The sequence below is a fragment of the Sinocyclocheilus rhinocerous genome, unplaced genomic scaffold (genome assembly GCF_001515625.1).
Source record: "Sinocyclocheilus rhinocerous isolate Xijiao unplaced genomic scaffold, SAMN03320098_v1.1 scaffold273, whole genome shotgun sequence".
In the NCBI taxonomy this organism is placed as follows: Eukaryota; Metazoa; Chordata; class Actinopteri; order Cypriniformes; family Cyprinidae; genus Sinocyclocheilus; species Sinocyclocheilus rhinocerous.
Genome location: NW_015656360.1, coordinates 840,743 through 859,156, shown reverse-complemented (window position 1 = coordinate 859,156; position 18,414 = coordinate 840,743). Strand labels below are relative to the sequence as shown.

Sequence of the window (18,414 nt, the reverse complement as noted above, 5' to 3'; positions counted from 1 at the left end):
CAGTCTCACAGGTCCCACGGGAGAGGACACACCTCACATCTTAACCATTCAGCCATTCACAGCCGGCCAGATGCTCCATGCCTTCATTACTGCCAGATCTCACTGTCAGATCCCCGGCACTGATCCAAAACACAGATCCACATCTGTACCCTCCCCCGGCCAGCGATTTATGCAATTAAGATCTTACAGTTGCATTGTACAGCACTACTCACGAGCTTCTGACAGACCCGTTTTATTCCGTTAAAGCTATTACATACGGAATTCACATTACGGATCCATTAGCCTATATAAAAATGAACTTAATTTGAATGCGTTTCCAAATACACTTTTCAGTCACATTTGAATGTGCTGGCTTGAAGTTATGGACACTGTTTTGTTTATTAATGCTTCTGTTTTAAACCTTTTTTTTTTAAATTTTTTTTTATAAAAACATTTTTCATTCATTCATGTACTTGACTGTCAGAAAGGGAACGGGTTGTTGAAAGGTTTCATGTGATATTGCTGCCACCCAGTGGTTAAGTTAGTCAAAAGCTGGAGATCAATATTTATTACTAATTAAACTATTACTCTCTCTAGTTTGTGCTCTTATTTCTGTATCCTTGATCCTTGTGCATGTATTTCGTGTCATCATTGGGGAGTAGCTATTTTCTGCTGTTCTTTCCTGATTTTATTTATGATCTGTTGCGCTGTCTTTGTCATTGATGGTACAAGGTTCAACCAAAATAATAGATTATTTGTCTTCAGTTTGATGTTCATAAAATGCAACACAGTCTAAAAGAGTAGAATGTAGACTGAGTCTTTATTGAGGTTCTTGGTGGCAAGACTGGTGGCAAAAGAGATCAATGCATTTTCACTTAGCACGCTTTCATAGCATGTAAATGCTACTAATGAATCTCCAGCACTGCAGTTTATTGAAATGAAAGAAAACACAAAGCTAAAACACAACAATGACTTGACTTGAACATACCTGAACGTAATCATGACCTTGACCTTGACAAAGACTCACCATCAGCGGGTTACATAAACGATAAACAACAAACATGGCAAACATGAGGGCTTCATTTCATGGACATGGGGAAACACATGAAAACAACAACCAATGACAAAGTGGAACTGAAAATAAGGCAACAAGACAATAAATCAATGAATGAAAAGATATGAAAACTAGGGATGCACGATACTGATACCGGGCCCGATACTGAGCTCCTGTACTCGTACTCGTTAAAATGCCCCGATACCAAACGCCGATACCACACAGCATGTGATAAGCGCCGTATTCAAACAAAGAAACACCAGTTTTCACAATTACAAAATATAGCTTTCTTACTCAAATAAATACAATTTTTTTTTAACTGTTCTTCCAGCCAGGAGTCACTTCAGACACAGCAGACCAGAAAAACCTTTTATACCTTGATGATGATTTTTAAAGCAATAAAGTTGCATGAGGCTTGCATGTGCTTTACAGTTCTACAGTTTGATTGGTTGCACTAATACTGGCCTGACTGCAGCTGGACTATCCCTTTTGGAACACAGTCAGTGTTCTCTTTCCAAAATCTATCAAAGCAAACAAAACAATTCACTTAAGTAATAAAGATGACAAATCCTTTTCAATAGTTATGAAACATTGTAAAACCACTGGATGAGAGGATTGAAGAGGTTGGGGCATATGGAAGGTCTGATTTGTAGTCATTAAAATCTGTGAGATGTAGCTATTGCTGTTTACACCAATAGATGGCAGCAATACTTTTGAAATGCTTTGTTTTCATCCAAGAAAATTGTATTTGCTTATTAGTGTTTTGTTGTGGCTGTAGCCTATCTTATTTTTGTTCGTTTTTAAATTTTTTTAAATAATACAAAAAATATGCAGCCAATTATAACTTATTTATTCATTTATAATTAGAAGGTCATAGCGTATCCCCCCTACATATCAACTGTTAGCAATACACAACCAGCACTGTGACACACTAAAAAGCTGAAGAATGCTGTTATTAAAGCAGCACTATGTAACTTTTGGCGCTCTAGCGGTTAATAAACAGAACTGCACACAGAAATTAAAATATCGGAATGTCTAAAATTAACCATAGTAAACAAGTGTTGTTCTTTTTCTTCTGCAATTCTGCAAGTTGTTAAATGTTGTAACTGCTGTCCTTTCTCTTGTAGTGAACAGATAAATCAAGATGCTTACATGATGTTTATCACAGTTTCCCTCTAAGAATGGTTGAATTTTACCTGTAAAAACATGTAAATGCCTGCAGACATTTTGCTGTTATAATTATACATAATTATGCCACTGAGGCTAACAGAGCTGCAGCTGTCCTATGAATCACAATGAATTTAGTTATAATACCAGCTCAAAAGCATATCTAAAGTAAATGCATATATCATTCAAAAGTTTGATCAAATCAGTAAGATTTTTAAAGTCTCTTATGCTCACTGAAGCAGCATTTATTTGATCAAAAATACAGTAAAAACAGTAATATTGTGAAATATTATTACAATTTAAAACAACTTTTCTATTTTTATATATTTTGAAATGCAATTTATTTCTGTGATGATAAAGCTGAATTTCAGCAGTCATTACTCCAGCCTTCAGTGTCACATGATCCTGCAGAAATCATTTGCTGCTTAAGAAATATTTGTTATTATCAATGTTGAAAACTGTTATGCTTAATATTTTTGTGGAAACCGTGATACTTTTTCACGATTCTTTGATGAATAGAAAGTTCAAAAGCATTGTTTTTATTTTAAAATAACTTAATAAAATTCAAGTTGGATTTATTTAAACTTTTGAACAGTAGTGTATATTGACCTTAGTTATATTCACATTTTATTCTTTGCTAGATTTTATTTAAAATCATGACCGATCATGATTTTACCAATTGGACAAGAAGCAACTTTCTGAACACCCTTATATACACGTACCTCTTATTAAAATGCATGTGTGTATAATACTGGACATAAAATCATATTAAATTTGCTTTTGTTGTTCAGTCGGTTACTGGTATTGTCTAAAAATCTTCAGGGAAATTTATTGAAACCCTGAGAAAAGAACATTGGCTCATCAACATGACTACGTTTTTTGGCTTTGGGCCATCTCAATTCCTGTAAACCATCTACATACACATCTGTTTCTGAAAATGAAAGATCCTTTTGCTATTCTTGTGGCGAATTCCAAACGGAAGTGAGCATATGCCCTACTCACTTCGAAGGGCAGAGAACCCTTGGAGTGTGTTCTTTGAAGGGTGCAGGGCATTACTGTCTCGTATAAGTTTTGGAACTCCCTTGGAGAAGGAAATGACTGACCAAATGTTACCTTGACAAAGCTGTGCGTGCTTGCAGGATTCAGCACTTCTTCTTATTATTATTTTATTGAAATATTGTTTAATTATTTACTATTAAACTTTTTCAAACTAAACTTGCTTCCACTTGCTTCCACGACCATCTTAAATCATATTTCTATCAATGATGAAAAATATTTTGTATTACATTAAAATAAAGACAATTTAATTTGCTTATTCTACTTATGTTTGTATGTGAAGTCGAAATTAACCCCAACTTTGCTTTAAAATGCATCGCAAGATCTCCTAACCAAAGATCACATGATCACAAACGGAAGTGACCATCGCATGTTCCCTTCGCTAACGGACTTCTGGAAGGGCCCTTCCTGAAGGGATTCAATTGTTCACTTTCATTTGAAAAGTCCCTACAAATGGCGTTCCCTTCCCAAAGTGCCCTTCAAGGGTGCAAAAAAGCAGTTTGGAACTCGTCCTTGGAAGAGATGAGGTTGTCTTACATCAAGGGTAATGAGAGAAAAAAGTGTCAGGACCAGTGATTTAGCTAGAGAATCATTTTCCACCTTTAGCACCCAGAGCTCATCTTAAGAAACATCAAACAATGTAAAATGCACCTGAGCATGAATTGTGAGGCCTTTTACATATTTTTTACATTCCCTCCTTTGAACCTCTTCAAGATGGACAGTGGAAAAGAGTGGAAACCACAAAATGAGTAATGAAATGAACTCTGAGATACTTACAGTAAGCTAGCACACGGAACGCATGATGATGTGCTCATGTTGTTGAGCAGCATTGAAAGTCATCATCTCACATGCACTCACATGTCCCACATTATGTGGCTTTTATCACTTTTGATCCTGTAATTTTGATTGGTCAAGCAGCGTTATGGGCCACTCACATAAAATGCATTTTTGCATTTAAAAATGCAAAGTACAAAGCGATGTCATACACAAGACGCTGCAAATGGTGCATTCAAGCCCTCTTGGGAAGTTTGTATTTACAAGTTGGGATGTCTTAATTATGAAGTCAAGTGCATTCAAGTCACTTTAGCCAGAGCAAAAAAAATTCAGCAAAAATGTTTTACTGCTAAAAAATCATCAGTGGAATGCGCAGTGCAGTTTTCATTGGTGGATACAAATATACAAACTGGCCCAATTTTGTCTGAACACAATGCTAAATTAATCCCTTGTTTATTGAACTCTCAGTATTACGCTTGCAGCAATTGTGCTGTCGGTTTGCATATCGGCATGGCTAATTACATGCAGCCTAATCTTTAGTGCAGCAGTGCGATATTGTTTAAGCAGGAATGGCTGCCCTCTAAGGAGGCCTAAATGACCACAGTTTTTTTCTGACATGAGAATGTTTCCTGTTCATGAGAATAATTATTTTTTGTCTTTCTGTCTCTGTCTCCATCTGATGTGAGTATATTTACACGTCGTCTGAAAACTCAAACAGAAACTTGCGCTATTATTTTGACTAGACTGTGTTTGCTGCAGCACGAGAAGCCAGAGGAAGTGTAGGTGATCTGCGTCTGGTTTACCACTGCATGGCTGCTGCTCCCAGCCCGTCTGGTGGAGGCCGCTTTTTCACGGCCAGCCAGAAGTGGCCCAGTCAAATGCTGTAATTTAGAGTGTGGAGGTGGCAGGGATCCAACTAGACGAAACAGTCCATCTCCTCACTGCATCCCCGCAGTCAGCGCGTCACCTCCCACAACATCTTATACAAACAGGCCGCCTATGTTTTTCTCAGTGAAGCTCACTGTTGAGGCTTCTGAGGAAGCTGTCTGTATGTTTCTGACACTCAGATGGGCCTTTCCTTCCTCTGTCTGCTCCTTCCTTCTGTTTTGGTTTAGGATGTGCTCATGCATTACCTTCCATTAGAAGGGTCCAATAACAGGACAGAAAAGCTATGAGGCTCATGGAGTGTATTTTAGGAAAAAGACAAATTTAGTTATAATTTACATCCAGCTTATATATGTAGTGCATTAGAAATTTTCCATCTAGTGAAAGCAAAAACTCTGATATTTTAGCTCAAGTATACCAGAAAAGGGATGTAACTATCCACATATAGCTAAGCTTATAATTTACAATAACTATCATTACAATTATTCACAAGAACATACAAATTATATTTTTGATGTATTATAAGGTATTAATGCATTAGGAATATTTATATTGCATTAATACTCAGGCTTGAAGTGAAGTGACTGTCCTCTATTCTGTAGGCATGTTCAGTGATGAGGTGTTCAAAGCAAGCATCCTGAGACCGCATGTTAAACTATTCAACTAACAAGCATACAACAGTCTCCAGATGTCATCCAGACTTGTTTTAGGTTTACGGTAAGAAATATTTTAATGAGGTTGTGCAACATTGCGTTGCAGTCTACGTTTGTTTATCAGCAACATTATCAGACAGAGAAGCTACAAAAGGCAGATGCATGTAAATCATTCCTCTCTCAGTTGTGTATTTAGGGTTGCGCCACAAACTTTTACAAGTAGTTTAAGAAAACTGGAAAACAAGAAAATAATACTGTAGTAGAGAATCACCTGTTGTTGACTTTTTTGACCTATAAAAGTTGTCCAAAAGCACACTATTCCTGTTAACCTGTAAAACAGGCTCTCCTTGTAAACAAAATCAGCAGGAGAAGTTGTTGTTTACTTCAATACACAAAGCCATTTTTCACCCAAAGGTCACTGTTGTGATCTTCATTTTCGGTGGACAATGCCAAAAGCACAAGCCAGTGACACGGAGCATACAATCATCTCCTCGAGATTTGGAGAATGCTGGCTGTAAATGTATGCATCCCAGAATATAAACATAATGCAGTATAGTTACCCTGCCATACATTTAAGTAATCCACACACAATAAATTATGAGGAAAATTCCAGCAACTAGGAAAACTCGCCAATTATGCATGATATGTATGATTCAGATATATATGCATATTTTGAGGCTTTCTGGAATGATGTTTCAGTTCACAAATGTTAAATTGATTAAAAATATTAGCCTATAAATCCATCACATTCTGAAATTGATTGCAGTTCTCTTTGCGAAAATAGTTTCTCTATAAAAATTCCACTGTCATGCGCAACGACCTTTCATCAAGTGTGGAAACAGGCTGGGACAGCAACCATTAATGAAGACAGAAATAGTGAGCAGTGTTTCACTGTAAAAACACTTATAAGCTGTAAAGTTCCATTGCAGATTAAATGTTTTTGTGGTTGTTTGCTCCACATCGCCATGTTTAGATGAATATTAAATGTTACTACCAATCAAAAAGACCACTGTTCTCATTTCTTACGAATGAAAAATTTTCCGACATACCATTAACATCCTTGTGTTTGTTTTGATGACTGTCTACAGTCTAGTCAGAGTTGAATGAAAAATAAAGAGAGAAGCTTATGTCATAATTCCACCATATGTACAGGAATGAGGGAACGGTTTGAAGTGGATGGTTGTCGGACACGATGCTTCATTAAAGCATAGGCTAGTTCTCCCAAAAGGAAAATCCCCTTTTTAAATTCTCTACTATTCATTTCTCTCACCGATGGAGTTTTGGTTTCTTGATACTGTTGCCTTTAGCTTGCTTAGTTGGGGACTCTTGACTGATTGCACAGACACTATTGGAAGAGAGCTGAAATGGATGATGACATCTCTGATTCACCAATGAACTGACTTTAGCTGGGAAAAAATGACTCTTTGTTATTGTCTTCTTGCATTATTAACAAACTATTTTCCTGTTTGACACTGTAAAGTTGCTTTGATACAATCAGGATTGTATAAAGAGCTAAACAAATAAAGGTGACTTGACTTAATTTGATTACTATGCCTTTTTGCCACAAAAAAAGAGGAAATAATAGGGAAAGAGGGGGTAATGGGATTGGGAAATGGGATTTAGTCACAAGTGAGATTCATTTTGTAATCTTTAGAGCTTCTAAAAGTTCAAATAAATCCAAAAAAATTGCCAATTTAAAATCAGCACAGAGAAAGACTTTAACTGCTGGACATGAACATTAAGTAAGCACATAGAACAGCATATTTGACATACTACCCCTTATCTACACACTCACTCACATACACCTAAACACACAGTACTTCTCAATTACAGCACACTGAGATGTTGCATTCCTCAAACTGGTATCAGCTGTTCTAATACCTGGTAAGTGGCATCCATGCAGTTAACCTACTTCTGCACCTCGAAAGGCAGGGATGGGCTGCTTTTCAAGAGTCCTTGACTCCTTCTATTGATCTGACCCCTGGCAGAACCCCCTGACACATTCACTTCATCTGAGCTCCTCTCATTCTCAACTCTGTGCTGGAGCAGACAAAATAAGTGAAGGATAACAAGAGTTCAAAGCATTTCTAAAAAACAAATAAATAAAAAAAAATGCTAAATGCAAAAAATAAAATGCAACCATTTGCGTGGTAAAAGAAAGTACAGTATTGACTGCATTAAATACATGTTTACTTTGCAGCAAAAACACAGTGCAGTGAATATTTGGATAGCATGAAACCAATACAACTCAATTGTGTATGCTAACCTATTTTGGTACTGTGTTGGGTTGCCACTTGGTGTCCTCCACACGTTCCTTAAAAGGCGCCTATCCCTGGCTTTGTCTTTATGTGATTTTTTAAAACTTCTTTTAACCATTTCTTTCAATCAAATTGTGCTGCTCCATCAATCTTCAGTTTACAAAAAATAAATAAATAAATTCTCAAAGTCTTATATTTTGGGACAAACAAACAAACAAATAAATAAATAAATAACTTTCTGTCAGGAATAACCGTAGCGCCGCTGAATCCCACACAAAATGCCATTAGAACCACCTGTAAATAGCCACTCACATTCCTTATTTGCTGTAAAACATTCCCTGTCCATTAAAAAGCAGGGTGGAGGATGGAAGGGTGGGTTTGGGGGAGTTTACAGAAGCAAAACCTGAAGGAGAGCGGGGTGTGGCCATGTCTGCGGCGCTCTCATCTCCTCCAGGGGAGTGTCTGTGGTACTGTGGCCTCGGCACACGTGGGCCAGAGCCACGAAAGAGAACAGGGAAAATAGTTTTACGGAGTCCAAATCTTCCACCCACCTGGCAGGCCAGTGCTCATAAACAGGACAGTTACACAAATCTGTTGTCAGACTATAGCTTTGACAAGACTCAAGTCAGGACACAGGAGGCTGGCTTACAAAAAAGGGGCTGAAACACACACTCAGGCACAACTACAGTCAAACACACTTACACTGCCAACAGAAACTACATAGACAGGAGAGTGTGACACTGCTGAGCTTAGGGAGCAGGGATTTACTACAAGAAGTGAAGTGAAGAAGAGAAGAACCTGGATGGACACCCTCTGCAGTCACAGTGGCCTGGACCCTCTCTGGGTGAGTCTCAGATGAATGATGGAGAGGTGATGATATGTAAATGTAATGAGATAAACTCAATCACTTCAATAGCCAATTAAAACCTAAGAAATTAAACAGAAATGAAGGTTGCCTAAAAATAACTGCATGCTTGTGAGGTAACAAAATGTGTCTAGTCATCCATTTATGTTATTTATGCCCCTTTATTCTTGGAAGTGATCATGGTTTTTGACAATAACAGTCATGCTTTTCTCACCCAATGATTCATTGACCAAGATTGAATGCGGGACAGAATGGGAACCTTAAATGTTCTGTTTTAAGGTTAATCTGTTTCACTCACACTTAACCTATGCTACATGTGTGAGAATATATATTGTGATTGTGTAAAAATGTTATTTGTGTGCTTTAATTTCTCAGTGTGTTTACATTCAAACAGCCGTACTCTGGTTTCATCAAGAGTGCAGTGCGTGTGACTGTACTTTAGCCCATATTTTGAACAATGATTACAGATCGGATGACCAGTGTTGGAATTCAGGTTAATAAATAAATGATTAATGATGGTCTTCTCTTATATTGTGTAATATAGATGGTTAATTTAATATCAGGTGTAATGATATTGGTGTGTGTGACAGAGTCAAGCTAATTTTGTTCAAGGCCCTGTGCCCCCTAAGGTTCTCCATGGTACAGCCTACTCATTAAGCAATATTTACCATTTCACAATGACGGTGGAACAGATGATGCACATTCAATAAGTAACTGACCGCATTCTGTGGATGATTTCAAAATGCTACATTTGCATCCCAGCTAACAAGAAACATTCTCAAAATGTTCTCAAAATTTGCAACCAAAGCATTCTTGCTGTAATGTTAACAGAACAATCTTTCAATGTTATCAGACTTGATTTACAATGTTAAAATGAAAATTATTTATACATTATCAGTGTAATTTAAACGTCTCAGGCAAGTTTGACCACTCTTGTTTTAAATAACGAATCAGCAGTTAATGAACCAACTGTTTTAAGTTTAGTTTAATCAAAGCCTGTATATATATATATATATATATATATATACACAAGACTCAACAACAAGACTCATATTACTATGAATGGGAGAAACTGCAACAGCCAATATGATGGAATGAGTCCCGCCTTCTAAATAAAAGAGCCAATTGTCAGTTGGTACAGTCATCACATCACCGTAGCTGCCGTTCCCATAGAAACAGTCAGTGTCCTGAGACATGATTGGGACTACATAATGTGGACTGGATGAACCAACCTGAAATACATGCTTTTTAAAATGCTATTTGAGCATAATAATCAACATTCATTAAACAGTTCATGTCAGTTTTGTTGCAGTTTTGAAATGTTATTTAAATGTGAGTTTGGAACGCAGTTTTTGAGATTTCGTTATTTTCTCATTCAAATAGAGTTGGTCTTGCATGCCCGAAATAGCTGCCCAAACTTATGAAGATAACGTTTTCATAACGTAATAAGAACATAAGAACAACATTCTTAGAATATTAAATTGTTAGCTGGGAAAACGTGGAATGAGATGAAGAAGTCAAGGTCATAAGATCATGTCTATTAAAGCATGTCTGACAGCAGCAATCTGGCTGAACCTTTTGAACCTTTATTGAGGACTTTAGTCAGACTAACTTGTTATGGCTAGTGTGAAAGATTGTTATTAGCTTCTCACTGGCCTTTTCCAAAAGAAATGATTGGAGATTTGTGAATTACAAGCCATCCTTAGAAATTTCCTCCAAATAAATCCAAACATCAGCGGTGTCATTTTTAAACTGTTTTTAAACGTTATTTGTGCTGACCGGCAGTCTGAACTCCTACACTTGCAGGAAGGGTACACAACACACCACTCTGAATCACTTCCTGAGCTGAGAGTGTGGTTGCCATTGGGTTTAGACCAGTGCAAACATAGTCTTAGAGGATGCAGGATGGGTAGAAGCTGGTGTCTTTATGGTCCATTGAACTCCCTGTGGAAAACTGTGACTGTGCTGTGCTCTGCCACGTGAATGAGAATCTCTTTCCTTTCCTGGGCCCAGACCGCAGCACACCCCCTCATAGATGAGGACATATCCTGACCAAAACAACAACGTAACGAACCAAATGTCTCATCTTGAACCTGTAGTATGTGTCTGGATTGCACTTGCAGGGTTTTAAATACTGGTGTCTAAAGGTGAAATGCTAGAAGATGCAAATAGATCACTTAAAATAAAGATTTTCATCATTTACTCACCAGGTCAAATAAATCAAAATAAATAAATGTAGTATGTGTCTGGCACCGAGCTAACTGTCTGAGCTACTCCATCTATACAATCCCACATGACTGCTCTCTGCCCCCAGATCGCGGTTAAAGCACAGAGGGGATAGAGCTTTTGCTACTGCTGGCCCTAGGCTGTGAAACAGCCTCCCGGCTTATATCAGATCGGCACAGTCTTTAACTGCTTTTAAATCATCTTATAAAACTTCTTTTTTTTCTTTGGCTTTCAATTCATTGTGAGCTTGTGTTATTAGTGTGTGATCTTTTGTTCAGCACTTTGGTCAGCCATGCTTGCTGTTTTTAAATGTGCTATATAAATAAAGCAAACTTGAAATAAATAAATAAATAAGCCATGAAAATATCATAAAAGAGGTCAGTGTGATTTATGCAACAGTATATTGCATATTCCTGAATTCATAAATTTATGTGAGATAAAGACCAAAAGGTCAATAATTACTGCAAATCTTGACAGCTCACATTCATGAGAAAAGTAAAGACGTTTGATTTAGGTTTGAAAGGAATCAGTTCAGCCAGTTCACAAAACAATTCTGCATGATTTGTTCACAAATCTGACTGGTCCAATCCCTAAAACTTCCACTCACTAACAAAATGATCTGGTTGCAACAGTGAACAGTTATTGGATGGAAGGATTATACATGAATTGTGAAGCAGAATGGTCTATTCCTCACACAAAGCTACTGTATGACTAAGACTTCAAATGCATTCGTTGTAAAGACTACTTTTATGAATACTTTATAGTTCTTTGCTTTGAAAGCTTCAGTTCCAGTTTATTGTAATTACATGGAAAAGAGCAACCAGCACAAAAAAAAGTCAAAATTCAATCAGTCAAAAATCTTCTTCTGTGTTTCATGTAAGAATGAGGTTTGGAATGACATAAGGCAGAGTAAATATGATTATTTATTTAATAAGATAATATACTGAGGAAAATTAAAACCTAACCTCAGGCAATGGCTGTACTGCTGCTGTATGGGAACACAGAGATGTGCTTGGTGCTCACAGCCCCTCTCATGGTGCATATGGGGTTTACATTATGGCTTGCCAAAGGTGCACTTCTTATATACTGCCAAACCACAGGACTCCTTCCAACCAGTATGCAGTATTTATCAGAGCTGTGCCATTGCCGAAATAACCACAGCATAAAACACAGCCAAACAAGTTCTCATCAGTCCAGAGAACGTCTGAAAGAAAAAAACATAACAGCTCTACAGCTGCGTTTGGACATCAGCCTGTTTTCCAACATAGAAAGGCCAGAAATAACTGAAGAGATAGAGTGTGAATTACTGATGTCTGAATAGAACGAGCCTGTGAAATTCAACTTGAGAGAGAAGTCTTTGCAATGATGCCAAACTGGGTTTGCCCAACTTTGATGTAATCAAAAGGCATAGAACAGCATTTTTGTCATAGACCACAGCTTTGCTTTACTTTAAACACACACAACGCAAATTCAGACTATTACTCAGCAGAACTAATATGCAAAAGTTGTTACACAACATCAGTATTTGTACACACTATGTGCTTTGAAAATTGGTCTGCTGCTGGCGATGCTTCTGAGTGGAAGCAATATCTGTCTAAAACAGCGAAATATTGAAAGTAATTAGTTTCTTTTCATGTTACGTTTGTGTAAGTTGTGAATTTTCTACAATCAGAACGTGGAATTCTATTCAATAGGGCTAAAACACACACACAAGAGTGCACCTTTAATATTTAGAATGGCACTGCCTCAAGTAACGTTCAGTGTACATTTGTGAAGGCAAAGAGTTTTTTTTCCCCCTGTCATGACTTGTAATAGCAACCAAGACAAATCTAGCTATACTCATCATCATAAACCTACTTGGCAAACAAAATATTTCAAAACAGAAAAACTGAAGATTTATTACAGGAGCTTTACCTTTCACCTTTGTGCTACTTCACACAATTTGTCTGTTGCAAACACAACAGCACTGCAAGACAACTAATATAAATCTGATGAATTATCTTCTTTTTTTTTAACCAAGTGATTTCCAAGAGTGCAGACAGTGAATACAATCTATTAAGTGGTAAAATATGCGTAAGTAGTCATTAATAATTGAATCAATCACTCCTGATGTAACAAGTTAACGAGTTAGAGAAGACTAATGGTTTAACATTGTGTTTTCAGGACTGGAATGTCACATGGTACACACCACACCCAGACCTGACCCAGTGCTTCCAGCACACAGTACTGGTGTGGTTCCCCTGCTTCTATCTCTGGGTTTGTGCCCCTTTCTACTGCTTGTACCTCAGATTCTATGACAATGGACACATATCAATATCCAGCCTCTGCTGTGCCAAGACGGTGAGTCATAGTGGTCATATCAAGACTTGACTGAATTCTAGTAAAACACCTTTATAGCTTAGACTTGAATATAGCATCAATCAACTCACAAGTTATTGCTTTGTGCATGGAAATGCTCAAATGGGTGACATCATTAAAGAGCATCGAAGGCAGGAAAATTATTTTATGAGAAGAAAAACAGATCATATCAAGTTTAACAGAGTGAACACGTAAATCAATTCTAATAGAGCATACAGTACTGTTCAAAAGTTATGGGGTCAGTAAGATTTTTATTTTTTGAAAGAAATTAAGACTTTTATTCAGCAAGGAGACATTAAAATGATCAAAAGTGAGAATAAAGACAATGTTATAACGTTTCTTGAGCAGCAAATCAGCATATTAGAATGATTTCTGAAGGATCATGTGACACTGAAGACTGGAGTAATGATGCTGAAAATTACATTGTAAAAATTTTTTTTTTATTCAGACAGAAACATTTATTTTAAATTATAATAACGTTGCACAATAATACAGTTTTTACTCTATTTTTAATCAAATACACAGCCTTGGTGACCAAAAGAGACTTATTTCAAAAACATAAAAAATTGTACAACTCCAGTTTTTTGAACAGTAGTGCAAGTAAAAACATTTTTTGGGGGGCATGACACCTCAGTGTTGCAGTTAATGCTTACATGTCTGTGTGTACCTGTTGTAGGGTTTGTGTCTCTGTCTGGCCTTTTTTGGTTTCCTGGAGATGGTCTATCTGCTGGTGGAAAGGAGCAGAGACATAGAGAGTCACATGGTCTTTCTCCTGAGTCCTATAATTCGCAGCCTTACCATGGTAAATCACACTATAACAATTACTATTCTCATGAATCTCCACAATAAAAAATATTCTTTATTATATTTGTAATTATGTGTAAACAGTGTTAAAGTATCAAGCTATACAATACAAGTTATGTTTTTTTTTTTAATGGGACTCTTTTAGAGGATAGTTAAGATTTATGATCTGTTATATTTAAGCTTGAATGAACAAATCTCTTTGTGGCTAGACGTCTGGCAGAGGTTTCCTGAAGGGATCAGGATAAATAAGCCTCTTTTACCTCTGGTCACAGCAGACAGCAGTGTCAACAGTGGTTGTAGTAAATGACCTTTTTTTCAGATCTGCCCAACAAGATAAAGTCCTGACACAGACTAAACATTCAGTCTTTGCATGCTTGTATAGAATCAATACATTTTGGTTGAGAGACTTTTGTATAAACATGTCTAAGCTGCCTATTGGTATTCAGTCCTGTTCTTCTAGTGTATTTTGTTGAGCATGACTAGCATACTGCCCGAAATACACTCTGTCCTCAGATACTGGCAGTGTTGGTGATCCACTTGGAAAGGCTGAAGGGCTTTCGTTCCTCCATCTTTCTCTTCCTGTTTTGGACGCTGGCAGTGATCTGCTCGCTGGTGCCTCTGAGAGCCAACATACAAGCCATCATAGACGAGGTTTGTGTATTCCCAGTATATCCAGCTATTATGTATTTACATTTACATTTAATCATTTAGCAGACACTTTTATCCAAAGCGACTTACAAATGAGGACGATAGAAGCAATTAAACTAACATAAGAGCAACAATATGCAAGTGCTGTGACAAGTCCCGGATAGTCTACCGCAGTACACATAACAAGGTTTTTTCTTTTTTTTATATTTAATAAAAAAGTATAAAAAGTAGATAGTGCTAGCGTTAGAGGGTCAAGAGTTTAAAAAACAAAAACAAAAAAACAAATCGATAGAATAGAAATCGAATAGAGAGTGCTAGTGTTAGAGGCTCAAGAGTAGATGGAAGAGAAGTGTCTTTTCTGCTCTCAGCAATCTTTTAAGTTGATTAAAAATTGAAAGACATTTTGACAGACCCGAGTTCACCCAGTATACAGCAGGGCCCAAAATCTGAGAGCACATTGAAAATCTTGAATTTGAAATCTAATTTAAAACTAGAAATTTAAACCCCAGAAAGTTTTAGCATTTAAAAATAAATGAATAAATAAATAACATGAAGGTTCCACATTTTCTATCTTGAGTGCTGCTCCCAATATAATTTGTAATTATTACAAAATACTAGATTAAATTGGAAAAATACAAAATAGAAGCATTTATACTTGCAGTCACAAACTTTTGGACCCCCTAATTGTAAAGGGTTTCATTATATCAGCCATTAATGGTGCTTTGAGACTATAATTGAATTAGACTTGTTGCCCTAAACTCTGAATCTCTGGCACTACAAAATGCCTATGCTCTGTTATTCTTCATTCACACACGCGTAACACAGGCCCTCGCATGGTTTTTCTAATGAATGTTACTCAATCTCACTCTAAATTTAATCGGTGTTGTGTCTGAGAGACTAACACAGCGGTGCGTAAACAGAGTGCTTACAGATGGTGCTCTTCTCAGCGTTGACGTCTGGGCGGCCTGTCGGTTTTCCCTTTCCACTTCCCTCAATGCCTTCTTTGTCTGGAGCTGAGGCTGTGCTGAGACCAGTCACAATCAATGCTGGTGCTTTTTCAGACCAATAGGAAAAACCGCATACATATTGCGGATCCCCATACTGTCTCCCTCAGTCTGTCTGTCTCTCGCCTGCTGTGATGCTCCCGCTCCATAATTATTTCACTGCATCTTGACACAGACACAGCAATCAACGTCTTGACACTGGAGAGTGAAATATACAGTGACTTACATGCAGAGACAGTTTGCACACATACTGAGCGTGGAATGTATAATCTTTATTGCTATGCACATATTTTGTTATATATCTATATTATGTGGCTATGAGAACTGATGAATAGTGATGACAGTGTGGCAATAAAACAGGCTCGACCCATAGGCAATTCACTGTCACAGTAGTCACAATAGTCTGCAAGTGAACACATTTTCAAAATGTAAAAATTATTATATACACAATTTAAAATTTATAAATAAATAAAAATAAACTTCTCTTTTAGTGTAAGACACACAACTAATGCACCAGATTTACTTCATAAAATGTACATGAAATGTTAAAAATATATGCTTACTATTTTATTACATATACCACTTAATAAAAATATGTGACTAAACTTTGCAAAAAGGTTTGCACTATTATTCCCTAAAGTACCCATTCAAGCATTTCATACAATCACCCTTTTACAGCACATTTAATTCACAAACTTACAGTCATGTATAATCAAATATGACTTTCATATTTACCCAAGACTTAAAATCAGCATTAGTAACTTACTTTTCAAGCTATCAGTCTAATCATTCAAACTCTAAAGTTCTGGGGATTATATTACTCTTTGTTCTTTGTTCATTTTAGTCATGACAAATTATTCATTGTAATTTGTGAACTAATTTATCTGATTCCCGAATCATTCAATGAAATTTGAGAACTGATTCAACAGGTTCTTTGAAAATAATCGACTCAAAGGATTCAAAAAGATAATTCGCTTCAAAAGATCATTTGTTCACGAATTTGACATTACTATTGTGTCTAAGGGCGGCTCTGGACTTCTTCAGTTCAAATGACATGTTTTAGTGAAATGTAGTGGAGTTCAGTGTAAGATATTATGCTTTTGAATATACTGAAGTAAAAGCGAAAGTTTCCCAAATTACAATACTGACAAGGATAGTTAACCTTCAATTGCTGGTCCCCATTGACTTGCATAGTGTTTTTTTTCCCCCATACTATTGAAACAAGGGGGACCAGCAACTGAAGGTGAACTATCCCTTTAAGTGCAGTAAGGAAATATAAAAACAACAATGAAGCTAAGTACAGCTCAGTGATGATAGTCCATACGTTTACATAGGAACTGAAGCTTGGTTTGTGGTGGGATCTGTTGTGACCCAAATGAGCCCTCTTCCAATGGGCATGCAGCAGGCCCAACAGCAACAGCAAAAAACTAGCACTTGGTCCTCTCATACCACACTGTGGGAGGATATGTTCCCTGACCAATTTGACTTTCTCCAAACTGTTTAAGCGTACAGTGAGGCGGACAAATAATCACAGTATCCAGCATTGTGGTGTCCAGAGTTTGAACTGTGACCATTTGAGTAAATGAAGCTTGTGTTTACATATTCTTAAAGGGGCCTGCACTGCCACTTTCTCTCGTATCGTGGCCATTTGACATGGTTTCTGTCAGAAGCCCATGGTTGCCCTCAGTGGACCCTGTAAAACTTTCAATAGCAGCTCCAGGCTTCTGGCAGGGCAGTTGTTTTGAACCTAAAACCCGACCTCAGCATATTTTCTCTCTAACAAATCTTGAACCTTGTATCGAGCAGTACACAAACAGGTCAAACACAGCATTGTAAAACTTTATCCCAAACAACAACTGAGAATACTGTGAAACAATAATACAAACAGAAACATTACTTATAAGTAATATATAAAGTACATAGAATATAAAGAATTTATATTCTATGAATATAATATATAGAATTAAATATTTTTAATTATAGGATTATTTATAATTTAATATCATTTTAAATACGTCACATTAATCAAATTAGTCAAAAGTTAGTCAAGTAGCTTCTATCCCAGCCAACATGTATATGTGGGCCCCACATGGTTTATGCTGGGTCTACATGGGTACCAAGTGGGCATGGTCCCAAAATGGGCATCTTATCTGGGGCCCACTTGGGTCAACTGAGTAGGTCCCACATTGGCAAAAACAGATGGGGCCAACATGGAACCCGTGGACAAACCCACTTACAACCCATATTTCAGCCCATGTAGTAACCTTGTAGTACCCACATAAAAAATAAAGCTGGGGCCAAGATGGGTCTTGCGCATGTTGCCCAGTTGGGGCCCACCTGTTGGCAAGTACAATCCCACATGAAATCCATGTGGGCAATTGACATTGGGCCATTATGGAACCCGCGGACAATCCCATTTTGGGCCCACTTTTTCAGCCCATGTCAAACCCACATGGGCCCCACACACAAATGTTGGCTGGGATTTGGCTGATTGAATATGCGCTGCTTAGATCATCTGCAAGTTTTGGTAGTTCTAGCTGAAGTCCAGTTTTTGTGACTGAATTCTTATTGAATATTATTATCAATCACCTTTATACTCTTAGAAGTTGTGAATGAAGAGCTTGGGTCTGTTGGCATAAATATGTGCAGTGGTCTCTTTTTTTTTTTTTTTTTTTTCTACCAT

The 18,414-nt window shown here is 37.1% G+C and overlaps 1 protein-coding gene across 2 annotated transcripts in view; it reads left to right on the top strand.

The window, feature by feature from the left end:
• The first annotated feature begins 8,450 nt into the window (after positions 1–8,450).
• The window catches only part of LOC107720004 (multidrug resistance-associated protein 1-like), a 21,606-nt gene continuing 11,642 nt past the window's right edge, over positions 8,451–18,414 (top strand). Inside the window, exons 1-4 of one of the 2 annotated variants that reach the window (XM_016527568.1) lie at positions 8,451–8,670; positions 13,081–13,257; positions 13,952–14,077; positions 14,593–14,730. In XM_016527568.1, coding sequence (XP_016383054.1) covers positions 8,629–8,670; positions 13,081–13,257; positions 13,952–14,077; positions 14,593–14,730 — 483 coding nt within the window. In that variant the 5' untranslated portion in view covers positions 8,451–8,628. The remainder of the gene's footprint in view (positions 8,671–13,080; positions 13,258–13,951; positions 14,078–14,592; positions 14,731–18,414) is intronic. The other variant, XM_016527569.1, reaches the window with a different exon arrangement.